Consider the following 26,334-nt stretch of genomic DNA (forward strand, 5'->3'; position numbering starts at 1 on the left):
GCAGCAATGCGGCGTGACATGAAGCCAGTCAGTCTGTAGCACTGCTCAGGTGTTATGAGAGTCCAGGTTGCTCTGATGGTGACCTTCAGCTCTTCTGAATTGTTGGGTCTGGTGTGCATCATGTCTTCCTCTTTACAAAATGCCATAGATTTTCTATGGGGCAACGGTCAGGTGAGTTTGCAGGCCTGTGTGTAGGTGCTACGTCCTGTTGGAAAATTAAATCTGCATCTCCGTAAAGTTGGTCAGCAGCAGGAAGAATGAAGTGCTCTAAAACTTTATGGCAGATGGCTTTGTTGACCTTGGACCTCAGAAAACACAGTGGACCAACACCAGCAGATGTCATGGCAACACAAACCAACAGTGACTGTGGAAACTTTCAACTGGACCTCAAGCAACATTGATCCTGTGCCTCTCCTCTCTTTCTCCAGACTCTCTCTGGAACCTTGACTTCCAAAGGAAATGCAAAATGTACTTTTATCAAAGAACATAACTTTGGACCACTCAGCAGCAATCCAGTCCTGTTTGCCCAGGCAAGATGCTTCTGATGCCATCTCTAGTTCAAGAGTGGCTTGACAAGGAATGTGACAGCTGCAACCCATGTCTTGCATATATCTGTCCATCAGTGACGTGCCGTGAGGTGCAAAGCTGGTGAGGCACTGACTTAATCATAATCAGATATCGAAGACATAATCCAATCTGTTCTCTGCCATTTCTCAGCACACGAAACACGTTACACACACAGTTGGTGACAAAAAACGCTGTACATTATATACATAAGCTAAATTATGGAAAATCAGTTCATATATTAAATGTTTAACCATTTCATTGGCGACGTACAGACAGGGGGAGCATGCTCCCATCGAATGGCGGCCAGGGCAGTTAGCGAGAGGTTGCGCAATCCCAGGTGAGGCTCAGCTCGCTGCTGCCTCACAGGCTGCACTTCTGAGCGGCAAAATGCAAAAATTCTGCGATTTTGAAGAAAAAGTCATCAAAATTGGCTAAGCTAAATTTAAAAGAAATACTTTACAGTACAAACCCCCGGGTGAAAACAGCAATATAAATAATTGTATTATATTTTTCCATTATGACAGGTGAGGCTCTGCCCTGACCGTACGTCCCTGTTGTCCATGGTGGTTCTTGAAGCATCAGCTCCAGACCACTTTTTGAGAATCTCTCCATATTTTTGAATGGATTTGGTTTCACAATTCTCAGGATGTGGTTATCCCTATTGCTTGCCCACTTCTTTTTTCCCTATCCCTCACCTCTCTTGTGTTGGACACAGAGCTCTGTGCTCAGCCAGCTTCTTTAGCAATGACCTTTCGTGCCTTGTCCACTTGTGCTAGGTGTCAAAGGTCATCTTTTGGACACCTGTCAAGTCAGCAGTCATGATTGTGTTGCCTACAGAACTGGATTGGGAGACAATTTAGAGACCTTTGCAGGTGTTTTTAGCTGGTTAGTCTGGCACCAGGGGTTTTCAATATTAAAACTTCCAGAATATTCTAATTTTCTGATACTAAATTTGGAGTTTTCATTCTTCAGTAATAAACCCAAAAAGAAAAATAATTGAAATATACCAGTCTGTATTGTAATGAATAAATACAAGTTTCACTTTTTGAATGGAATTACTGATTTAAGTCAACTTTTTCCTGATATTCTAATTTTATGACCAGCACCTGTATATTCCCCATCACCAGCACACCATGTTTTAATGCTTTTGAAAAGAACTGAATTTCCACAGCAAACTTCTTGGCATGACCTTTTGTGTTTTTCCGTTTGATTGTGAAGTGTCTGCTGGACGAATGTCCACCAGGTGGCGACACATCTATAGTAAAACTAGTTATTTCCAGGATACTGAATTTGGAGTTCCCATAAGTTGTAAGCCATAAACTGAAGTAAACTGCAGAAACACACTAATTTATACACAACTGGACATTTTGGACCCTACAGGTTTTTAAAATACTTATAAACTGGTGCTTTGTGGAACTAGACTCCGGAAATTCAAACTTAAGCCAGTTATATTTAACCGTAACATTAAAACAACAAAATAGAACAGAGATTTTACCAAATGTGAATGTTTATTACTAATAAAGGCCAGCGACACTGGCTGAGAAGACTACACTGGCAAGATTAAATCTGTCCAAAAAAGAAAAGAAAAAACAAAAAACAGGGGGACAATCTAAAATCAGCGGTACTTAAATACTCTAAACAGAAACACCCACATTACGTCCTACACAGCTGTAGGCCTTCACACGTCAGCCTCACTCAAATGGTTTTCACGTATTCAGACAAACTTCACAAGCCCTCCAAATAAAAAATAAAGAAACAAACTCAACTTAAACCCCATTTTGATTCAACAAACCTGCAAGCGTCAGAACAAAAAGAAAAAAAATTTACTGAAAACTGGTTTTATTTGTCAAAAAAAGCTCCTTTACAGCGCAACGATTTTATACTGTAAAGCCAGCACACATGTAAAATACAACCCTTACAATACATTAGAATCAAAACAGGTACCAAAAAGTACAGTAAAAATTACACTTCCAGTGGAAATGTGGAGGGGGGAAAAATAAAATTTAAAGAAAATTAAAAAAAAAACACACCAAAGGGAAAAGCAAAACTTAAAAAAAAAAGGCTAAAGAAAAAAAAAAAAAAAAAACATGGAAAAGTTACATTTCAGATGTTTTCTGTACAAATGGTCTTCTGTCATAAAAGAGGTCTTAGTGAACCCAGTGTGTCCGTCCTGCCGTCGGTGTTACTGGATCACTGGAGTCTTAAGGAACACAAAAAGTTTAAGTTAAGCTTACATCTGAATGAAGTGCAAAAACATTACTCATTACCAGAAAAACCCAGAATAACCAAATAAAAATCTATAACACAGCAAATCCTGTTCATCTGAGCCCAGTGTCTGGGTTGAGCTGCTGATTAAAGAACTGCTGTTTTGATTCTAAAGAACTTCACTTAAATAACGGATGTGAATGTGTTGGTCAGCATACCTTTCCCCACCAAGTGATCATCAGTACGGCTTGTAGCTGGTCTGGTGTGCCCCCCGCCTTGGGGTTTTACCGTAGCTGGCATTCCCCTGGTCTGTCATGGAGACAAAACAGGAAAGTCAGACACTTTGGCAGGAAGTCTCTTCACTGTCTCCTAAATATAAACAAAGGACACGGACGAATGACCATCTTTAAATGGTCACCATTTAATCCCTGCAAACCAAACAGACCAATTGGGAGGGAAAACAGGATGGCAAATGGAAATAAATAAAATCACACCAAGTGGTAAAGAAAATAACTCCAAATATGGCTGAAATGAAATTCCCAGCATCTTTTAGTGTTTTTTGATCATTTCAATACTTCAAAAGACTTTAACACTTCACCCACTACTGGGACCATCAAGTCATTAGATATAAAATACTCTCAAAGACACAGAAATTACCAAAATAATCTGAAGACTGATGAAACGAGTTCATCGACTTATCACTTACTGTAGTCATATCCGGTGCCGTATCCATAGTAACCAGAAGAGTAGTCGTAATTGCCGTAGCCACCGTATCCACCGTAGCCATAGCCTTGATTGCCATATCCCTGGTAGTAGTTTCCGTAGCCCTGGTTCCAATTCTGGCTCTGACCTGAGACAACAGTTGATCTTGTTCAGACCAAATACGAAGCAAAGGACGGCCTCCCTGGCCTAAGACTGGTATGCAATGATGTGCTTCACTTTGGACAATCACTAGTACTCACAATAATTGAGAAACAAGAGCAACTATGACTAAAACCTAAAAGTAATGAAATAATGAGAGAAACAAGTTGTCCTCTGATGCAAGGGTTCCCACATTTTTCCATGCCATGGAATCCCAAAGAGCATTAACGCTTGGCTGAGGACCCCATTTCAAATCACAATTTGTAGTGAAACATCAACTTTTAGAATGTTTTTTTTAATGACTAGTGAATAATTATTACATTTATTTAGAATAACTACTGTTTCACACCTTCTGATTCTAGATGGCCATGAGTTCTATGGCAGAAAGTTTTATTAGATAATATGTCTATTACCAGATAATAAAATTTTTCACTACATTCCCTCCGTTATAATAAATATGTAATACTTCATACTAATCACATCAAGTTCATCCCCACCGTTCTTATGGTGCTTGCAGCAGAATAAGTTCCTTTGCCCTTTTTCATTATCAAACATTTCTATTTCTTGCTTGCTACACTAGCTTGAGGAGCAAAGTAGCTTGATTACTTTTACAGCCAATTTGAAAATGAGCATCAGGAATAACATTTAAATCAATAAAAAAATAAATAAAGGTTTTTCCTCATCTTCCCTCCAACTTTGAGGCCTCTACATCGCCCCCCGGTGGCACACATTTGAAAAACACTACTCTAATGTATTTGAAACAGCAGCTCTGTCGTTTACCTCCACGGCCCCTTCCTCCCCGGCCTCCGTATCCTCCTCCACGTCCCGTCCCGTACTGCTGCTGCTGGTACACCTCCTTCGGCTGGGCGATCTTCAGCTCACACTGTGGAGGAAATTAAATCCGCGTCTTGACCTGAGGCCATCCAGCTGTGAGAAGGCAAAGAAAGAGTGAAAGAGTGTACGCACCCTGCCACCTTCGATGGTGTGGTATTTCTTCTCCAGACACTTCTTGACGCTGGCTTCATCTTTATACGTGATGAAAATGAAGCCCCTCCTTTTCTTGGATTTGGGGTCAATGGGCAACTCGATGGTCTCAATCTAGGAGAACATCGCAATATAAATGATGCAACCTTCAAGTGCAACTTCAGTTTACATAAAAAGAAGGTTTGCTAAAAACCTGTTTCATGGCTTTCTCTACTATTCAACTGGACACCAACCTCTCCAAAAGCGCCAAAGTATTCCCTGATAGCCTCCTCGGTTGCTTCAGGATTCAATCCCCCAACAAAGATCTTCTTAGCAGGCTCTTTCTTCATCGCCATCGCCCTTTTAGGGTCGATCTGACGTCCGTCAAGTCTGTGTTCTTTCTGTTCCAGCACCTGCAGAAACAAAAAGGTATCATCAGTGTCTCCAAGAAAGCCAACTGACATCTCAGGAATGTGTTTTGCTGTTTTAAGGAAGAACAATCAAATGAGGCTCACTTTGTCCACACTGGCAGAGTCTTTAAAGAGCACAAAGCCGAAGCCTCGGGACCGGCCGGTGTTGGAGTCCATTTTGATGGTACAGTCTGAGACCTCCCCAAACTTGCTGAAGTAATCCTTCAGGTCTTTTTTACTTGTGTCCCAGCTGAGGCCACCAACAAACATTTTTCTGCAAACCGAAGACACAAAACACTTCCATCTCTCTTCTAAACAAAGACAAAACTTCTTCACTTAATCCCAGCTAACATTGGAGTTAGCATGACTGTTTAAACTCTTACCCAGCATCCTCTTCTCCTTTGCTGGCATCGATCTTGCCACCGTCTGTGCCGCTGTCCTGGCTGTCGTCGCCACCCATCAGCTCCTGCTCGGCTCCATTCTGGTCCTCGTCTCCGTTCTGTTCCGATGTCTCCATGAGCAGATTCTCTGCGTCTGCCATTCTGAAATTGGTTTCTGTTCAAGAGACTGAGTACACACAAGCACAAAATTCAAAGTATGAGGACATCATTTGAAATGTTGAACAGGCCTAACATTACAGCTTTTTTTTTTTTAAAGTAGAAAAATGACGAGATGCTAATAAATTTGGCCGTTTAAGGCCAAGGAGCAAATATTTATGCCTTCTAAAAAAATGCCCCCAAAGGAGCACATAACTTTATATTTTTAGTGAAAGACGCAGCTCTTCAGTGCGTTTCAAATTCATGCAGTTATGTGAATACTTTTTTTTCCCCTAGAGAAAATATGAAACCATGGTTACTGCAACTGATAAATATTAATCCTAGGGAGTATATGATGAAATAAAAAGAGTGCTGTAATGTTTATATGGCGAATTAGTTCTTCAAATCAAGTTCCCTCCAAAATACTCAACCTTGCTTGTGTTTTGGTATTTTAATAAAATTGACAAACCTCACACAAGCTGTGGGAAAAAAAACATTACACTGGTATACGTAACATTCAATAAATCACGAGCCATGATAAATCTGTTTAATTTTATTTTAATTAAATCACAAAGCACCACTTTCTGGGAGTATACATTTCATTTGGCTTATTTCATGAGTTCAAATATGTTGTTCACTCTGCACCTATGTATACATTTAAGGCAAGTATTTATAACAATTTTCTTTCCCAGGACCAATAAAATGCCTTGTGTATAAATAATTGGATTTTTTAAAGTACGCCACTATATTACAGACTATACTATTTTTGTCTACCACATCTGAGAGTTCCAAGGCATTTGCTCCAGAAACTTCACTCTGTTGCAACATTGATTGATGCATGCTGCCCTTAAAAACTAAAGAACTTCACCGTTTTTGTCCTTCAGCTGTCTGAAAACTGGCAAATGTTGATAAATTAAAAGCATATGCCATTTTAATTAAGATAGAAAATCACCATAAATGAATAGGTATTCTGCTTTCCTACCCCAACTTATACCTTCAAAACTATAACTGTATAATTTTGGATTGAATAGTTTTATAATCACATTACTTGAACGCGTCAAACAGGGCCTGAAAGTTTTTTAAAAAACTAAAGTTTTTTTAATAAACTAACGTTCACTAAAAAAAAAAAAAAAAATATATATATATATATATATATATATATATATATAAATTTCTTGGTACTTGCAAACAGATATGAAGTCCAAGCTCCAAAATGAATAAAGGTCTTCTTTCTGCTTTTTCACAAATTGAACTGGAATTTCGCAAACAGAAATGAATAATTTAAGTGATCCCAACTATGAAAGGCCTCCTTTGGCAGTATGGCAGAAAGATTACACGTTCCTTATGATCGTTCATCTGCCAAGATTCATTCATTTCTAGAGAGAACTGCACAACACAAAAGTAAACATGAGTAAATTATGAAAAAAAGAGAGACGTGCGCATCTCTGAGGGTCCATAAAACGACAATATATAAACAAAAAGATAACGAGCGCCGCGAGTCTCCATGTTGTTGAGCTTTTGAGCGGACCGCGCTTTGCCTCGTACCCGCTCGGGACGGAGAGAAGGCCTCACTTGCAGCTAATCACTAAGGAGCCCATTAAATTACTAATAACGAATAGCCGGGGAGTATACACCAAAAAACAAGAGCTAAAGCATACGCATGTGTTGCTTAGTAGCGTGGGAACATGGAAGGGAGCGTTTCATTCATCGCTTTAAATAATCGCGTTCATGACCATTAGCTCCTTCAGCTAACTAAATGCTAACATCAAGACACGCCGCAAAAAAACCCTCCCCTCTCAGAACAGACGCACACAGAATAACGCCTAAATAAAACTGAACCACCTCACTAAGGTTTAAGTGAGCTAATAACAACAGAACCCGCTGCTTACTTTGCGTGAATAAACCGGGGGGTCGCCGACTCACAGCTCAAAATGGACACTCCAAATTCGCCGCTAACTCGTGGCAAAATATATACGACCGGATGTGAGCAAGCAGTAGGGAAGCGCGGAAAGACGATGTCTGTGATTGGACAAGGTCTTGCGTTAAGTAATCAAAACTCTTACTCTATTGGCTGAGAAGGTGAAGGCTGTGACAAAAGGCATAGTCACCAGCCGAATGTTCTTTCTCTGTTAGCATTGCTTTTCACGCTGCTGTTTCTGTTTTAGATATATCACCGCATACATATGAGAGTAGCCGCCGCATCGGCTTCTTTGCCCACGATACATGAGCAACTCCGCCATATTGTGAGAGGCAAAGTTTCCGAAACAGGATTTCTGAACAAAAGAAACACTCAATTTTATGTACAACAAATTTTTGATATGTATTTTTGTATGTTTGTTTTTGTAAAATTTAGTTGGATAAAACAAAAATAACATTTATTGTCCCTCAGTGGGAACATTCGGTTGTACCGGCAGCAAAGTGTCAGGCAAGTCAAAGCAACTAACTTTACACAAAAATAAAAAAAGAAAATAGAATGAAGGATGACACAGTGTACCGTAAGAGCTGAGGTACAGCACAAAACAATACTAAACAGCTATTGAAATGCATACTCTGATTCAAAGAAATGTGCAACTGAGTAGGATAAACTAAGACATGTATGAAATGTGCCTGTGTATTTGTGCATAAAACAAGACTATTTACAAAAACTAAAGAACAGCAAACAGGGATGTGCAAATAACAGCAGGAATGTTAATCAAAATGAGGAAAACTACACACTAAACAGCAGGGATGTGAACATTTCTGAGTATAAGCCTAATTGTGATAAAGTATTCCAGTTCCAATTGCTGGGAGGAAGGATCTATAATTACACTGCTTTGTGCACAAAGGATTCAGCACTGAAGGAGCTCTCCAATTCAGCAATAGCTTCATGCATGGGATTGACTGTCCCTGGGTTGAGGGGGCATCTTAGGACTGGCCTTCCCGATTAGCTTAACTGCTTTCTCTGCTTTAGATAAGCTGCTGCTCCCACATATTACACTATGGAAGCCAGCTGATGTCTCTACAGAGTCAAAAAGGGCCTCCAGGAGCCCCCATCCACTTCAAAGGACCTCACTCAGTCAACAGGTAGTGTCTGCTCCGACCTTTCCTCTAAAGAGCATCAGTGTTATGACTCCAGCTCAGTTTATTTTTCGGGTGAACACCCAGGTACTCCGAAGAGTACCAATACCGGTTACCATTGAGAAAATATATCTTCAAAACAAAACTTAAATCGACCTCATCTCAAAAACAGCAACCCACTTAATTCAGATTTGTAATAAAACTGCATTATTCATCTACATTATGCAACCACAGTAGAATTATTGTGTCCATCTAGTTGACACCTCTTACTAAAAGGGAATGAAAAGCAGAGAGAAAATAAAAATTGATAAGGCAATTTAACATTTGGTCACAAACAGGAAAACTAATAAAGGCACAACAGGCAAAATGGGAACATGGGATTAATATGCAAATTGGATATGCTGGAAGTGTATCGCTTCAAAAAGACAATTCATAGAAATGCAGCTTCATACTTTACCATCTGAATGCAAATTAATCTGCTAGAAGACCAAAGGTGAAAGTTGTTTGTCTGAATTCAAGTTTTCTGAATAAGTTGCCTGCTTAGTTCCCAAATCTGCAAACAATTCAAATAAAACATTTCTTTTGGACTTATCTTGACTGCATAATTTATATCATGCACACTATCTGGTATTCAGTGCAAAAACCTGGAACAGGCACCAAAGGAGGCAAGTGTTGCTCATCTGCCATGAGTGGAATCACATTACAAGATGCAGTCATAAGGTTTTCAGTAGAAATCTTGAAGTTTGCCATTTTCCTGTGGTGCAGTTGGGGCTTTGAGGTGGTTGCTGGTACTAATTCAAGTGTCAAATACCTTATTGGAATTCAAAGTATCTTAAGTTCACATTCATACAGGCATCACCCACACCAAGTCATACCATACCAAGTTGTTAGATAAGGGGCGGAAAAAAAAGAAAAAAAAAAAAGACAATTGGCAGATGATGCAGGAATAAATTTATTTTTCAATGACAGTTCATTCTCACTTTATTCACACTTGATTTAACCTCAGTTAAAAACACATAGAATTACATTAAAATAGCACAGTACGTTTCATAAAAACCTGCTTAAACAGCAATACTTTAAACTATCAATTTAAACCAATTCAAATAAACTAATTTAAAGATTCAAACACTGTGAAAAAGTCTAGTCTTAAAGCAATACATTAAGTACTAAGGGAAGAGCCACTGCCAACTTCAAGATCGAGATTTGGAGACCCAGTGGTACTTGTCGACACGGGGCCCCGCAAAAGTAAACGTGGTCCGATTGGATTTAAAGCCTTTCTGGTTGGAGAACTGAGACGGTGGACATCCAGTGGAGGAAGAGAAAGACTCTCCAGGGAAACCCTTCCTCTTTTCTCTCAGCCAGGTCTGTGGAGCTCCTGGAGAGAACTCGCTTAACTGTAAAAAAAGAGGGGTACAATGGTTATGAGTCTAAAACATCTCAGACTCTTAAAATTACAAGGAAAGCTCTTAATGTTGAGGTTAAATAAAGAAATGCACAATTTAAGAGTTTTGGACAATATTGTAGCTTCATGTGGGCACACCCGGTAAATGCTGTTGGGGTTGACGACAGTTGGGATGGTTTTAGGCTCGAGGCCTGCGGAAGGGCAGGGGCCTGATGGACGGCGGCTACTGTTGCTACTCGTGCTGTTGTCCACATCTTTGTCTTCTTCATCAGAAGAACTTCCCGACTGGATGTCGAGGCTTGCTCGCTTCACAGCCTCATGGATGCGTCGGGAAAATTCACCATCGCGCCGACAGCTGTCCAACACCGAGACGCAGAATGGAGTGCTACGTTCACCATACCTTCGAAAGAAAACAAAAGCAGATGGAGAAAGTTCCTTAAACACATTGACTCCAGTAGTTATTTTGGCAGTCTTTAACTCTGCAATGCCATTTATCACCAACTCATCTGGCTCTCGGGTAAACAGACCTGCAAGAAACCTCTCCAGGGTCGACCCACACTGTGATCTCCAGGGGCAGCCCCAGGTCTTCGTACCGCACTGTGCTCCACTCACAGGCCTGCTGCAACACCGGGTCCTGCAGCTGGACACGGTTCATACGAAGACACCTGAAACCAGATTGGAATGACAAAATTAGAATCAGAATGTCTTTGTCACAGAAGCACAGTTTCTTTTCAGTACAGTTCATTCAAAGAGGAGAAACTGCATAAGACCGGGGAAGACAGGTGTTAAAGGCTGCAATTCAGTTTAGTAACTGCATTTACTTTACTCAAAAGGTTTACCATAATCAGTATATTACTAACCCAAACAAAAGTTCACACCATACCTCTAAATTTAACCAATAACCACCACCACATTACAATCAGAACTTGGCCCCATAAGGCCCAGTGGGCTTCAGTAGGTAAGTGAATGTGCCAGAGGAGGTCCAAGAAGAATAGTTAAACAAGTTCACAACACAATTTTCAACCAAGAGTACCAAGTTATAGAAGGTAAGAGTTCTCATTTTGACTCATTTATTGCTCTGTCACATAAGCTTAGATATTTCTAAATATCATATGGTATTTAAAAACATCTAAGCTTATATGACAGAGCAATAAATTGAGCTTTTGGGTTCAGCTATTTTTTGGGAGAAATAAAGTGGCCAACATCCAGCTGTTTTTACCTAGAAAAAAACTCTGAAAATATAATATACAGTTAGAAATTGGTCACTTTCATACCTGGGTGTCCCTCCAAAAGAAAATTGCTAGCATATTGAGAATCACTTATTTTCTTTACCTAGTCTAGATGAAGGATAGCTCAAAGCAAACTTTTGGACAAAGCATCTCACTTACTTGTAGGTGAACAAAACCACCATAAGTGCAGCAGACAACCTAAAAGTTGAGGTCAACACATGGCCTCAGTCGTAAGGAAATAGTAATTCCTGTAGAGCATCATCCAGTAGAGTAGTTCAAGCAGCAACCTTTAACTTTAAACCTGTTACACATCTTGGGGTCGTTACCTTGAGCCCAGCAGTGTATCGCAATGAGCTCCCAGGGGCCTCACCTGTAGGCCTGTCCTTTGGTGGGCACGCTTGGGTGCCAGTGATTCTTGTAGTTCTCGAACAGAGCCGAGGTGAGGGCGGCAGCAAAGCGCTCCCTGCTGTCATTATCCAGACAGCCGTATCTTTTTATCAGCCGAGTAGTAAAAAACACAGCGGCAGCAATTTCCTCTTTCATGGCTTACACACTCTACTTTCCAGCGCAAAACACAGAAGCTATTCAGCTAAATAAGAATAAAAAACAAACTCAGATCATAAAAAGACTTGTACAATAAGTCCGCTTTTAAAGAAATAGAAATATAAAATTAACCAGACAACGCAAGCAAATGTATTTGCGGCAAAAATTTCATTAAGCTCTCTGGATGGGCTACAAAATCTAAAAAACATAAATCGCAACAAACTTAATTAGTCAAAAGCAGCAAGATATCAGCCTCAACACTTTACAAAAAAAAAAAAAAGCTTCTCCCTCCACTGCTCCTCAGGGTTTATTTAACACAGCTCACCTGTGTGACAATCAGACACACCTGAACCTGGTCGGTTTGATGACCTCAACAAGCGCTAAAATAATAAAGCCTTCAATGCGTCACTTTAGTGCTGAAATGTCGCAGCTGTTTTACACTTAAAGACACTCATTGTTTTTGGAATAAAGCATGCTTACACAGTTAGAGCATGTCCTTTATTTAGTAAATATAAATAACATTAAACCAAAGTGGCAAAAAAAAATTCACATAAAACTTTCAATATTAACATTCATCAAGTGAAAAGTGAGAATACAGACAACAATGATACAAGCAAATAATCATGGGCAGTGAAATATTTGTATTTTTTTCCCAAGCAGACTGATTTATTGATTTATTACCTTCTCTGTTAAATAATTTGAACATTTGAAAGAAAATGCATCAGCTGGTTTGCAGAAGAAACACAGGCCTCCTTTCAGATTGATTTATTGGTTTGCAAATTTTTAACTCATTGCAAATATGAAATGCCCTTAAATGCAATAACTAATACGTCTGTGTATTTGCAAATGGATCAGTGTAATACTATTAAAATTAAAAAATCCTATATGAAAGAAGTCACAAGTCAGAAGAGAAACTGGATGTTCATATTTGAAAATGTTCCCCCCAAATCTGCCAAAATCAAACTTTAACAAAAAATATATGCTCCACACATTTCCATAAAAACGTGAATTCACAGCTATTTAACCAGTTTATTATGAGTAAAAACAAAGCATGTATGAGGCTATCTCCACACAATAGGCCTTTATTAGCAGATAGCAGATCTCAAGTATTTACAGAGATGAAAATATCCCAGTGCATGTTAAACAGAAACATTCAAAACTGATGAAAAGCTGAAACTTTCTCCAAATAATATGAAGTTAAACTTTTTAACTTTTTCAGGATCTTGAAACAGCCAAATCTTTCATCAAGATAAATTCAGGACAGTTTATCTATAAGAGAGCCTTCTAGGACCTCTAGTGGTCAAGTCTTTAAATGCAACGCTAACATTGCGACACAGTTTAGAGAGAAAACAACCATCCTTCAGTGAGATGTGACAAGGCCTATCCATTAGAATTAAAACTTCACAGACTATTTTCTGATTAGTGCAAGTTTGTTCAATCAGAGAATTGTTCAACTACTGACCGTAAAATCACAACATCATTCCTCATGCAGAATATTGCCAAAGAATGGGACTTTTTCATTTTGTATCAACTACACCATCTGAATGCAAACGATTATTATTGCACAAGTTCAGCTGCTGGAATATCCAACTTTTGATGGTACCAAAAAGCATGCCACAGACTGAACATCAAGACCTCACCAGCTTTTATAAATATGGTCTAACACCCAAACCCACCATGGAAATAGAGCTCTACACAAAGAATGGTACATTTTTTTCTTTCTTATTTTGATGACGGCATTGGAAATTTGAATGAAGATAAATGTATTACCATGGCCAACACAATGTAAATGGTGTCTTGCTGTCTAAATAAAAAGACAAAAATATACTCCAGATCAAATTCTCTATGGTGATTTTAGAAACAAACTTTAAGAAGATTTAGACCTCAGTTTGTTTCACAAACACTGTTTTGTGCATATTAAAGGAACAGTCTCTTCAAAGAACATTAAATTTGACCAAAAACAAAGCTATTGGAAGATGATTCAACTTTTTTCCCCAATTGAATATTTTCATATAGATAATTATGACAGAGAACCAACTCCTTTTCAGTCACACATCAAAACAGTTTTCATTTATATTCTCAACATGCAAATGAGCTAATAGCTACATGCTGTGATGGAAAAACTGATTACTTTAATGAGATGAATCTGTTTTCCCATTCCAAAAGACACAATGACTGGTTCTCTTAACGCTTTTCGGAATATACAGATTTGAACTAATTGCCGATACCTGAAATGTTGACAAAAACAAACCTTTGGCCCGAAAACCAATCAGAAACAATGAAAACCTTTGCAATGAGTACTAAAACTTGGTGATGAGAACCTTTTTAACATCTGGCTTGTTTGTTTTATGCACAGAACAAAGTGACTTTAAGTGCTTCTTTGTTTTTGTGTAAATCAAAATGTTGCCAATTTTAAACCCAAAATTTCTCATGATCTGAACTGTTAAAAAAGAAAAGAAAAACAAACACCAAATAATCATCTTATTTTCCTAAAGAAGTGATTTGTCTTCTTCTACGTTTTCATGGCTGCATTTCCTTACAGTGGACTATGAGTGGAACATAGACAATTATTCCAAATCGGTTTTCAGGACAACCCCCCCCCAAAAAGGCATGAATTTATCAAGAGGTAATTATTTTTTTAAACAAGCCTTAAATATGTTTAGATGTAATTGTAAATTTTTCTTTTGGATTAAAATAATTGATTCAGAATGTGATTTTGATTTCTGTAAAAAAATAAATGTTATTAATCTAGAGTTAAAACAATGAGCTGCTGATCTCGACGTCATTTTCCAGGATGATTCATTTTCTGTCGACTGAACAAACGTTTTTTTTCTAGAAAAAAACGTTTTTCTAGAAAAGTCAGAACAAACCAGTAGCAGTTGAGATCTTAATTATTAAATTATAGTGGGGATTAAAGAAAAATATATATAAAAAAGACAGAAACCAGAAGACAGTCACTGTTTACTCCATAAATGCAGAGGAAACATGAGTCAGGTCCTTATTCCCATTAAAATCATATGAACAGCGCAGACATTTTTGTGGTTTTGAAACCTTTTAAAAACTTTTTTGTGGGTCATCAGCCTCGGCCAGAACAGAAATGACTGAAAGGCATTTTGCATTTTCACAAACAAAAAGCAAATACAAAAAAAATCTTATTATTAAGAAGCAATAATAACAAATAATAGCAAATAATAACATGTCCACAAACCCAAGAAGATTTCTAAACACTAAACGCCCAGCTTTAAATATAACTCATATTCAAGTAAAATCCACATCTCTAGCTTTTAAAAGAAACATAAATAACATTTGACATTTAAACATGTTTGGTGATGCGGAATGTGAATATTTAGGTGTAATGTCTTTAGACCTATGCAACACATTAAATATAAGTTAGTTTAAAATTTTATTTGGTCTTCTTAATGCATGCAAAGAGTCTTATTTGGATGTGTTGCAACGGAGCAGCTGCAGAGAAATGTAACAGCGCCTAAAAGAATCCATGGTGCACCATGGCACCGTGGACATAATACTTTGTTTGGCACAAAGTAAAAAACTGAATGTACAGCTGATTTACAGGAAGTACATTCACCTTTAACAGGTGAATGAGACTGTACAGACATTTACATTATATACCCTATCAGGACAGAAATGATCAACCAGTTCCCTGTTGCTGTCTCAGAACGGAGGTGAACAAATTCAAAGAAATATGTCATTCTGAGGCAAAATAAGAAAAAAACTTCATTAAAATTAGCAGCTCTGTAAAATAAAGTATAAATATAAATAAGAATGCAAATGTGTCACTTCTTTTCTCTTCGGAGACTTTGGTTCAGTTGGGATTTTAACAGCATATTTTATTTACCAAAATCTTCCTATAGATGGATTTTCTAACTCTTTTCACATAAAAACAGATGTTTTCATGTTTGTTATTACTTCCTTCCAGTCAGGACATCTGCTTTACCTCCAGCCTGTAACAGTAAGCCTGTCATTTGTTCAGTTTTTCTATAAAGCATAAAGCATCGTGGCTTTAAAAAGAATCTTTTCATTATCCCTGTGCCGCCGCGTGAAGCTATGTGCACTCAGATCAGACGTTCCAGTGTTCGACTCATCTTATGATGTTGGACAAATAAAAGAGCAGTCAGTTCAGTAGATAAACACACAAACATGCAGGAAACCTGAGTGCATGATGAGGATAACAATATTTTTTTTATTAGTTCATGACTCGAGCGACCTATTTTATTCAGTCTCCCTTCTTTGCCAGCTCTCCACACACTTAGCTACCTGAGGAGTATCCAAAGTGACGGCGTGGAACTAAAATGGCACGAAAACAAAAACGGTGATGGTAAAATATTTACACCAGTGCAGTGTGAGGTTCTGTCTTATTTACAGAGAGTCGGGGCTTGCTGGTGCACATAAACTCCTATCTGCTGCTCTGTTCAAACTCCACTTATCTCTGGGAATGTCCAGCAGACCAGCGCGGTCCCACGTTAAAACGGGAGCGTCTTCAGCTGCTCGAACGTGATGAAGAACTGGATCGGTTGCTAAGGAAAAGCTCAGGAGTTTGCATGAAGGAGAAGCTTACTGGGAGTCAGATGACGACAATTCACCTTTCATTTTACTAGCAAATAGAAGATTGACATTCAAACACAGGCTGGGAGTAACAAACCTGAACAGAAAGGGACTGAGTATGATCTGTGATGCTGTTGGCCTATTAAAGTTCCACAGGCCTCTGGAATCTTCTTAAGAGTGCATGGCACCATGGACATAAACTCAAGGTTTTGTTTGCATTGCTAGATCTTGTAAAATTAAAAAAAGTTTTTTTTTTTATTTAACAGCTAACAAGATCAAAAAGTGACAACAAACATATTGGTTTCCATATTTGTATGACATTTTACTATATTCATTAATTTCACAATCATATGTCAATATTTGCAGCCACTGTTTATTTTCTCCAAGTCACAAAACAGTTAATTGAGTATGTTGGTGTTCATTATTGCAATAAATAGTATGTTCTTTATAATTTTGTTAACAACGTTAAAGTGGAAAGAATAATTATTGTCCTTAAAAAATTTTGTGTATGATTTTAAAAAATTGTGCGAAGAGAAAAAAATCAAATATTCTTCTCTAGGGATGGCAAAACTTGCAAAGGTATGGGAGGATTACATCCTCCACTGAATAAATGTCTTTAAAGTAAAGATTACATTTTCTACACTATTCAAATTAACTTATTTTGATCCTCAATAGATTTACTTTTAGATAAACTGCAGGAAGTGTTAGCAGGTAAGTGTTGGATCTAAAGCAGGGTTCCCTAACCCCAACCCATTTAACAAACAATCCTGGACCACCTGACCTGAAATTGCCCCCGCAACAATACAACTTAATATATATTGCAACCTGAAATAAAAATATTAGTCTCTTAACTCACTTATTGTTGTTTTCTTTGTTCATCTTTGTGAGAAGAGTGGTGCTGTTAGGAAATTGTGACTGGCCACAACAAAGCCATGAACACATCTACTTGGCATTTTGAGTTAACTGATTCTGAAAGTGTCTTAGCTTTCCAAAGATGTCAAACACATGGAAATAAAAAAGAAGTTTACAACCAAATGTTGTGTGCATTAGTAACATTTAGGGTTATATGTTATTTAGAAGCACTATTAAAAAAAATAGACTTGAGTTGCTTTAGCAGAAACAAAAAATCCTTTTCTGCACCATTAAATATAAAATAATCCACCCATTTCTGTCAACTGTATTTACTAATTGTATTTAATTAATTTAATTATTTTAAACTAAATAAAAATAACAATAGCTTTAGATGTATAAGGAGAGCATCATAAGCAAGCAAAGTAAAAAAAAAAAACAAAGAACAGTTCTGACTAACAGAGACCGCTCACCACAAAGACATTCAAAGGAACGTTCAATCACTAGTGATTGAACACATCAACACTTTCAGCAGCTATGACTTGGCTTTCTCTAAGTAGTCCAGGAGTTGTTTTCTTTCCATCGATATCAGAAGCTTTTGTTTTGGGTGACTTGGTTTTAAGCTTTCCATTTTAAGTTTTCCATTATTATTTTTAAACACATTCCTTTGCTAAGCTAGCTGTAGCGTCGCACTTTGAGCTAACCTCACGGCAAGTAAACTGTCGTTTGCATGCAGTACCTCGCGGACCACCAGGGGGCGCCCGCGGACTACTAGTGGTCCAGGGACCACAGTTTGAGTAAGACTGGTCTATACTATTGTCTTTTTTTGTTCCTTCACTAAAATAGGTTTTTCTGGGTGCTTTTAAAGGATACAATTATATTCCAAGGCCCCAGTCGCAGCCAGTTTGGCCAGAATCCCTTATAAAGAGCAAAGAATCCCTCGTTACTCCAAGTCTGCATCACTCCATCCAGCGTTCCTTTGTACATGGGGCTTCCAGACACAACCCGCTGGTTCATCATGCGAGTCCGAACCACATCCACAGGGTTGGAGGCGATGGCCCCGGCCAGGCCACAAGTAAAACTGGACCTGTGGAAAACATTATTATTATTATTGAAAGTGATTATTACCGTACACAAAAACCAAGAGAAATTTGCTATAAAGAAGAGACTGACATGAAATGTGTCAGGATGGTGTCTCCCACGAGGCCAGAGTGAAGGAGGTGCTTCTTTGTGACGTCATAGAAAGGAAGTTCCACTCCGACCACAATGGCCGCCCGCTGGGCAGTAGGGATAACACCCTGAAAACAAAGAAGAAGAACAAAGTCTGACTTTGGCTTTATGACGGAACAATTCTGAGTAAACTGCCTAGCAGTTTGTCAATATTTTCCAAAAATATTTCTACAACTGAAAGTCAAAAATTGTGCAAACAAGATCTTTTCTTCCTTATCTTTAGGCCTGGGGTTAGACTGGATATGGTTATGTATTTCTGAGTTGAGGTCATACATACCATGTCTTTCAAAAGTATTCATACCTCTTCCAGTTCTTATTTTTGTCTTGTTAAAACCACAAACTTCAAAGTAGCTGTTGCTATTTTGCAGACTAGCATAAGTGCTGCCAGGGCGAGTATGGAGAACCAGAATTTCCCAACAGTCAAGTTAGTTCAAAAGGCTAATAAATAGATTCATAAACACGAAAACAAAAGATATCATATTATAATTTTAGTATGTTTTAGTTTAAAAAAAAACCATGACATTGGTTATAGTTTGTCCCCTTTAATTACCGTTTTTATTTATTTCAGTTCACAAAAATGTTTCTTCAATTTCAGTTCTGGTTATTTCATTAGTTTTATTTAACTATATTGACCTTGCCTCTGAACCCAGTCATCCCTGAACCCAATAAAATGTTCCACAGCAGCATTATTCCAAACATAATGGTCACAGAAGCATCCAGAAAGAACCCACCCTCCACAGCCCTCTGGTGCCCTCGGTCTGGTAGATGTTGATGAAGTTGGACATCATGCTGCCCTGCAGCAGGCTGCCCTGTGCTTGCATTCTTATCTGGAATGAAAACAATTACGGAAAGTTAGAATTTTTTTAAAGATTCTCATAAATGTATGTTTAGGAACTGGTTTATATGTCTACCACTACTACAGCCAGCTGTTGACTTAATGAGAAATGTTGAGTTTCTCCTTATTAGTGACGTCAGAATGACGTCATCTGCCTGAGTGCAACAGCCCTGGAAGAACACCAACCCATTTCCATGCCAACATACCAGCAAAGCTGCTTTTATGTGTTGGCAAACAGACCCATCGGACTAATGTAACCATTAGCAATCACCTTGAGGACGTCAGTGGGGTTGGCCAGAACGGAGGACATCACTCCGGATACGACCCCACAGAAGATGTTGATGATCAATGTCTCATCTGTGAACCGAAGCACAGTCAGAAGTCACCACAGATGTTAAGTCATAAGAAGAAGAAGAATTACTTTATTCATCCCAGCAGGGAAATTATTTCACAGTTACAGCAAGAATTTTTTTATACACAGATTAACACAAACACAACAGGAGCTGCGCAGCTGAGCCGGCGCCATTTTTGAAGGCGGACATGCGGCAAAGGTCGTCGGGACCGGGAGTCGAACCCGCGACGTCCGCGGGTCTAAGGCCTCCAAATGTGGGGCGTGCTAACCCCCTGCGCCACCACAGCACGTCCCTTCCCATAAGGGAAATATCCATGTTTTAAAAGTCTGACCTGATGATTCTGATTTTGTTTATTTAGGAAAAAAGTTTTTTATTTACATAACATAACCAGATCCAAGTATAAAGATTTGTTATTTTCACATCTGGATCTTATCTGAAATCAATAAAGGTTTTACATGGAAATATGTGACGTCCAATCGCTAGTGAACGTCACGCCCAAATGTTTGTACGTTTAAAATTAAATGCAAAGAAACATATTAACTGTTTTATGAAGGTTAGCTGCCCTAATTGCAAATATAAACTCCTAATAAAGATCGTTTAAAATCTTCACTGCTATACTGTCCTCGTTTTAAAATGTAGAAGCACTCGCTCTCCTTGGAGCACGAGCGAGTGCTGCGACTCATTTGAAATTATGCCAAATACAATTAAATTGCCAAGTAATGACCTTTCGAAAGTTGTTTTTACAAATTCTGACTTCACATTTGTTCTAAAAATAATCTGAATCAACTAAAAACAGATGCTTAAAGAAGCTGCACAAAAATAAGAGTGTGGAAATTGGCCACAATATTCCAAACAACAAATCTTTAGACATAACACCAATAGTTAGAATTTATGGTCTAATTCTAGTTCAAGGCTGCTTAAGTAAGGTCAAAACAGTGCATTTACCATTTCTAGTGAAAAAAATACAGTTTATCAGAATTATATTCAATAAAATGAGTACAGGCCTTCAGTCTTCCCTTCTTGCTTCAGACTGAGGAAAATCATGATTAAAATAAAGATAAAAAGTGAATTGAGTGCAAATTAAATTTAAAATAACTGCTTGGAGCTGAAATGTTTGTAGCTCTGCAGTTTGTGAACTTTACTCGGAAACTGCACTGCAGTCGATGATGGCAAAGAGACACTGGGGAGAAGAGAATGTTGTTGGCAACGGCAGGTAGCGGTGGCAGATAAAGCAGAAACCAATCAGTAGGAAAAAGTCATATAATGAATCATGAAGAGAGGGGGAAAAAACCCAAAGAGCAGCCATAAACATCCTGACAGTCTGAAAAACATCATGGCGCCGCTTATTTACACATAAGTGAAGCTAAATGTAATTTGGATGTCAACCAAAGTCATTTTATGTACACACTGGAGATAAAGCAATCACTCAAGTACTTCAATCTCTTTATCAAACCCTCAAAATACTTGTATTTTTAAAAAAATATATCAGTCATATTTTTCTTCTAAGCTCAAAACCATAATCCCTGTCTGTAACAAAGAAATATATAATTCTGTTACAATTTTATCATATTTATCTTTGGTATCAGAAACAGTCAGAGGAAATCTGACCTCTAATTATTAGTACACTTCTTCTTTTGTAAAACATTTCCTCAAAATCTATTTTTCTGAAATTTGTTTCCCTCTTATTTAGCTTGCAAATTACTGAAGTCAGGTTATTATATTGACTCTGCTTCAAATAATAATAAAGGAAAGTTTTAAGGAGTTCTCCTCATTCTTTGTTTAAATGAAGTTGACTCCATTGAGGCTGTGAGAATAAATCTATTAAGCAGGGGTGTAAATACTACAATAAGCTCCCAACATAAGATTTTAATAAAACATAAAAAAGTGAAGTGAAACTTGTTTTATTTTTCTTCTGCGAATAGAAGTTCTTACATCTACACAAAAAAGATTTGGTTAAGACCAAAGCATAATTAATGCTATTTTAGTCTAGCTGTGTGTCTGCAAAACTGTATAAACAATTCATAACTTTGAAATCCAGGCTTAGAGGATTTTTTGAAACATTAGAAATGGTTTCAAACTAATAGTTTATCCAACTAAAAGATGGAAGAATGCATACTTAGCAAAAAATATACAAACACTTGCCTTCTGGGTGAGTGACGAACATTCTCTTCAGAGAGTTGTATGTTCCTATTTTGATTGTACCGTAGGAAGCTTGTCTCAGAAGAGCCGGGGAAATCCTGTGCAGAGCGGCAAAATAAAATTTGTCAGTTGAAGTCAACAATTTTATCATTTTATATGCAAGACAAGGAGAGAAACATGTGGGTCTAAGTGAAAAGTCTGCATTTGGATCAGTGGACCAATCAACCCTGAACTGAACTAGTATGGTGTAACACCATGTCTAAAAGGTCAAAGTAAGAAATATCAACAAATCTTGAAAGTGATAGAAAAAAACTAGAAGAAATGTAAAAAATAATAATAATTACTTAGTGGTCCATAAAAATTTTGAAATACAGTACTCTAATATCTGATGACTGAATTCAACAAAATGATAATTCAACCAGACAATGTTTATAGTAAGGTCAGATTAAAATTATTCACATCAATAACTAAAATCAATTATTCACATCAATAACTAAAATCTCCAGGAAAGCAGTTAGAGCTTTTTTTTACTTTGTTTTAGGAGTTTTGGACCCTAATATTAGAAAAACAAACAATCAATCACCCGGAAACGGGAATTTGAATTCTTTTTTCCATGTTTTGCAGGTGAAAATTGGATTAGTATCCCTAATACTAATGCACAAACACTAAGAACTCCCACCTTTTTCAGTGAACTATATCAGTAGTTCTTTTTTCTAAGTTTAGGGAAAAGCCCAAATATCAGGAGTATATTTTTGATGCATAAATGGGAAAAATCTTGTAATGTCTTCACTTTTACTACTACTGCTGCTTGTACTGAAGACCCTGCAAAACTGCCTTATCTGGTTTGTGTTATAGATCCCAAATCTGTTTTACTGCTTCTAGTAGGAAAAATCTCCTGAAATATTCCGAGGTGTCCCAACATCACTGAATAGTAGAAGACTCAGAAACAAATCAGTGTCGGTTAACTAGCTATAAGGAGCAGTGGTAATAAACTACCAGTGATGATCAAATCTTCATTTAAAAACAACAGAATAACACCTTTAAAGTTAATGAGCTGGGTTTCATGTTAAATATCTAAACTACTGAGAGATGTGATAGAACATGTAAGGTCTCTAATTTTCTATCTAATTTTGCAAAAACGTAAAAACGTTATCCGTAACTGAATCTAATATATTCCTAAAAGAAATTGTGAGCTATCTACTTATTTGAAGTAGATTATTCTTAACTGGAAAATAAAAGAGGAAATCAAAAATCAAGAACAAAATGTGAGCAAGACACAGCGGCATACCCAGAGTAGAGCGCCAGGATTCCCTCCTCCTTGCCGATCCTGAGGAAAGCGTGGAACATGCCCCGGTAGCGCACCTCCATATACTGGCACTGACCCTGGACCTGTAGCCGGGTCTTAGCCAAGTCCACAGGAAATGTACCTGAAGATGGAAAATATCAAATTAAAATGACGATGAATTTTGAGAGGGATGTTAGCCCCAAGTCTTTATTGGGATTTTATGTGACAGTCCAATACAAAGTAGCACACAATGGTGATTTTTCTACAAGTGAAATTTATAAAATTATGGCCCAGAGTAAATACTTTTATAGAACCACGTCTGCTGCAGTTTGGGCTGTAAAGTCTGGATTCTGGGATTTTGTTCAATCTTTTTTGAAAAAATATCTTTACCTCAGTCAGGTTAGATGAACAGGTCTGTGGTTGCACTGGATTTTATGTATTGATATCAGTGTAAAAGCAGCTACAAACAATATCTTATCATAACAAGATATTGTTTACTTTCCACTCCGCAATCCAACACAGCTTTAAATTGCATTAAAATGTGTGGTTTTAATGTAGAAAACTTCAAGAAGTGTGGATACTTTTGCAAGGCATTGTATATTCTGTTATTAATTATACACAACATTAACTTACAGTCTAATACCTACATCTTTTACAACTTTTATAAATATTTATGTTACTGAAATAATCAGTATTAGGATGATAGATTTAAAAAAGCTCTGGAAAAAATTACTAAACCCCATTGAAAACCTCATGGTTCTTCCAGCAAATACAGATTCCTTTACGCTTCCTGAGTTAAAACATTAGTATTGTTATTTCTAAGTTAATATGAACTTGTTTTCTTTGCATTATTTGGGGGTCTGAAAGCACCGCATCTTTTCCTTATTTTGACCATTTCTCATTTTCTGCAAATACTTAATTTTTGCTTGGAATTTCAGAGTCATGTCAGATGTTCATAGAATAAAAGAACAATGTTATACCTATTACATACACCTATTAAGAGTGTTAAACATCTATTAAACATGTACCTATTAAGAGTAAAATCAGAGAAACTGACCATTTTAAGTGGTCTCTTAATTTTTTCCAGAGCTGTATATCTGTACAGGAATAATTTTCCGGTTTAGCTAGAGGCTAGCTCTGACTAAAACCTGCTGATATCACATGGAAGATGCAAATTGAGGCTTACTGCCATTCTGCTGTATCTTTGACTTTGTGAACTGTGCACATTATCTATTCTAGACTTATTTATTAGGTTTATGTCGGATGGCCTTTAAATCTATTTAGCAGAATCCATCAGCTTCCCTCTGAAACCAGTCATCATCACTCTGCAGGTGCTGCTGCACAATTTCTCAGCAAATTTCAGAAGCTGGTAACAATTTATACATAAATCTGAAACAAATTAGTAGTTACTGCCCTTTGGATTTACATTGAAATAGACTGAAGCGAGTGTCTGTGTGTATTGGTGCATCAAGTACCGAATTCTGCGACAATCGAGGCTATTCCTCCGTAGATGAATGGCTTCCAGTTTAAGTTGATCATCTCTGTGTCGGCGGCGGCCGCTTCCACCTGCTGCAACCCGGCTAAGAACAAAAAAAGGCCCAGACAGAGGTCAACGCAATGCTGCAGCCTCTGACAGCACAGCATGTCGACAAACATTGAGCTCTGGTGATGCTACAGATCAACAAGGTTCCTCAGCATCAGCATCCCAGCATACTGCGCCGGAAAGAGACAGCGAATACAGTCCAGGGAGTGTCCTATCTTTGGCTCGGGCTCCTATTGGCTGAGAGTTAAAGCAGTCAAGCGGTTCAGTGATTCTATTGGCTGTTTGGTTACACCATAGCTGAGTCAGTTGAGTGACAGCAAGCGTCACGAGCGAAGTTATTCAATAATAATGCAAATAAACACAACTGAAGTTGCAATTGCTTACACTTTTAAGTCTTCGAATAAAATTTAAATAAAATAAAATAGTGTTTCTGAACTATATTCATTACATGGAAGGTCTCCGGTTCCCTGAAGCTTAAGCAGATGGCTGTTATTATTATTAGACTAACGGCCATTCAGCTAACACTTCCGAGTTTACCGGCTGGCAGTTAGGCAGCACTTTGAGCCAAAATGTCCCCTACCTGTTGCGTCGAAAAAAAAATCCCCAAACCACGGGACTATTTGTCTTTGTTTCCCATAGCTCAATGAAGTCCCGTGCAGTGACTTTACCAAAGTACAAGCAGGAAACTTCTCATCTACTGTTAGCTACCCATTTGAGCTAGTGTAAAGGTCCAAATGATTGAAGCTCAACTTCCGTTTATACTTTCAAAATAAAATATTCCCCCCCGGAAAACAGGAACCGAGTCAAGACGATAGTTTTAAAACAGCATTTTCCTGGTTAAATAAAGGAATGAAAAGTGAGGCGCACCACGAGGTTCTCACTTCTGTCTGTAGTGTGTCGAGATGTATTTCCTATGTAGTGAAAGTCTAACAGTATTAAAACCTTGAGTGAAACAAAGCTAAAATAACAGTGACCACCAGTTCAAGTTGTTTATTTTCATTCATGAAAGTTTGTATTTCATGAAATCAGTGACACAAACAGCAGGGTACTGCATCTATTTGAAACACAGACACAGCATTATCTTGCTTTTATCTCATCAGCAGTCGACTCATTTGTTATATAGAAAAGTCAATTTAATTTATTTGTTTACTTTGCAATTTATAATACTTTCCATTCACTCATTCCATGCAAGTGTGTTCAAATTTACATCACTACAACATGTTTTTCCCAAGATTTTGCTTCCTAAAATGACATTCAGATAAACAGCTTGAAATGATCCGCTATCTTATATTTTCACACTTCTTTGCAAAATCACAAGTCCAACAAAAAAAGAAATCAGCTCTTCCCTTAACTCAAAGTCAAACTCACTGAATAGCTGTTTTTGGTTAACGGCTGTAATTAATTAGTCTATAAGGAATGCAAAATACCATCTAGTCTGCAGTGCTAGTACAAAATCCACATCTTAGGAAAGGCGTGTTAATGCTGCCCATTGAAACTGATGTTGGTTATTGTTTCACTCAACAATATAACTGCTGTTTAGATTTTCTAGCGCAAAACGGAAAAGTGTTTCAGGGACTTGTTGCTCTTCTGTTAGCTCCTATAAGCAGCTAAACAGATTAAATAGTAATAGTTATGGAGGTCATGTTTAAACATTATGAACCATCTAAATTTGTGTCAGTTAGCCTTTTTTTCATCAGACTTGTTTTACCTACTTTCTTCTGACTTTCTTATAGCTTTACTTTCTAACTTACATATTATCCTTCT

At 37.7% G+C, this 26,334-nt stretch overlaps 3 protein-coding genes across 6 annotated transcripts; all 3 read right to left on the bottom strand.

The window, feature by feature from the left end:
* Positions 1–574: 574 nt before the first annotated feature.
* Positions 575–7,565, bottom strand: LOC114153353 (heterogeneous nuclear ribonucleoprotein A/B-like). Of its 2 annotated transcripts, XM_028031846.1 has the most exons (9): positions 7,432–7,565; positions 5,390–5,573; positions 5,112–5,280; positions 4,851–5,009; positions 4,600–4,731; positions 4,414–4,516; positions 3,479–3,622; positions 2,991–3,081; positions 2,057–2,767 (listed from the first exon to the last, which is right to left on the bottom strand). In XM_028031846.1, exons 2-8 carry the CDS (start codon positions 5,545–5,547, stop codon positions 3,011–3,013), a joined length of 936 nt encoding a protein of 311 aa, XP_027887647.1. In that variant the 5' UTR covers positions 5,548–5,573; positions 7,432–7,565; the 3' UTR covers positions 2,057–2,767; positions 2,991–3,010. The 2 variants fall into 2 exon arrangements, with proteins under 2 accessions (XP_027887648.1, XP_027887647.1); XM_028031847.1 differs by lacking the exons at positions 2,057–2,767; positions 2,991–3,081 and adding an exon at positions 575–588 and having other exon boundaries at positions 3,456–3,622.
* Positions 7,566–9,533: 1,968 nt separating this feature from the next.
* Positions 9,534–12,046, bottom strand: btg4 (B-cell translocation gene 4). The gene is made up of 4 exons (XM_028032292.1): positions 11,601–12,046; positions 10,529–10,666; positions 10,140–10,401; positions 9,534–9,993 (listed from the first exon to the last, which is right to left on the bottom strand). Exons 1-4 carry the CDS (start codon positions 11,771–11,773, stop codon positions 9,790–9,792), a joined length of 777 nt encoding a protein of 258 aa, XP_027888093.1. The 5' UTR covers positions 11,774–12,046; the 3' UTR covers positions 9,534–9,789.
* A 3,901-nt stretch (positions 12,047–15,947) lies between these two features.
* Positions 15,948–25,345, bottom strand: slc25a14 (solute carrier family 25 member 14). 3 transcript variants are annotated; one of them, XR_003597356.1, is made up of 9 exons: positions 24,503–24,747; positions 23,031–23,169; positions 21,746–21,840; positions 19,522–19,607; positions 19,147–19,242; positions 18,359–18,483; positions 18,059–18,272; positions 16,155–16,296; positions 15,948–16,078 (listed from the first exon to the last, which is right to left on the bottom strand). XR_003597356.1 is itself a non-coding variant. In XM_028032291.1 (9 exons), the coding sequence occupies exons 2-9, from the start codon at positions 24,564–24,566 to the stop codon at positions 16,255–16,257; spliced, it is 861 nt and encodes a 286-aa protein (XP_027888092.1). In that variant the 5' UTR covers positions 24,567–24,607; positions 25,151–25,345; the 3' UTR covers positions 15,948–16,254. The 3 variants fall into 3 exon arrangements, 2 of the variants coding, with proteins under 2 accessions (XP_027888092.1, XP_027888090.1); XM_028032291.1 differs by adding an exon at positions 25,151–25,345 and having other exon boundaries at positions 15,948–16,296; positions 24,503–24,607; XM_028032289.1 differs by having other exon boundaries at positions 15,948–16,296.
* Between the last annotated feature and the right edge of the window lie 989 nt (positions 25,346–26,334).

Source organism: Xiphophorus couchianus, chromosome 11, assembly GCF_001444195.1.
Source record: "Xiphophorus couchianus chromosome 11, X_couchianus-1.0, whole genome shotgun sequence".
Lineage (NCBI taxonomy): Eukaryota > Metazoa > Chordata > Actinopteri > Cyprinodontiformes > Poeciliidae > Xiphophorus > Xiphophorus couchianus.

Coding starts and splice junctions, on each gene's coding strand:
- LOC114153353 (XM_028031846.1), bottom strand. CDS start 5,547: ATGGCAGACGCAGAGAATCTGCTCATGGAGACATCGGAACAGAACGGA. Junction 5,010..5,111: donor ACTCTGCCAGTGTGGACAAA/GTGAGCCTCATT, acceptor TTGTTTCTGCAG/GTGCTGGAACAGAAAGAACA. Junction 4,732..4,850: donor ACTTTGGCGCTTTTGGAGAG/GTTGGTGTCCAG, acceptor ATGTTCTCCTAG/ATTGAGACCATCGAGTTGCC.
- btg4 (XM_028032292.1), bottom strand. CDS start 11,773: ATGAAAGAGGAAATTGCTGCCGCTGTGTTTTTTACTACTCGGCTGATA. Junction 10,667..11,600: donor ACCAAAGGACAGGCCTACAG/GTGAGGCCCCTG, acceptor ATCTGGTTTCAG/GTGTCTTCGTATGAACCGTG. Junction 10,402..10,528: donor CCTGGAGAGGTTTCTTGCAG/GTCTGTTTACCC, acceptor TTTCTTTCGAAG/GTATGGTGAACGTAGCACTC.
- slc25a14 (XM_028032289.1), bottom strand. CDS start 24,683: ATGTTTGTCGACATGCTGTGCTGTCAGAGGCTGCAGCATTGCGTTGAC. Junction 21,841..23,030: donor ATCCTGGCGCTCTACTCTGG/GTATGCCGCTGT, acceptor CGCTCTGCACAG/GATTTCCCCGGCTCTTCTGA. Junction 19,608..21,745: donor GTTCGTCACTCACCCAGAAG/GCAAGTGTTTGT, acceptor TTCGGTTCACAG/ATGAGACATTGATCATCAAC.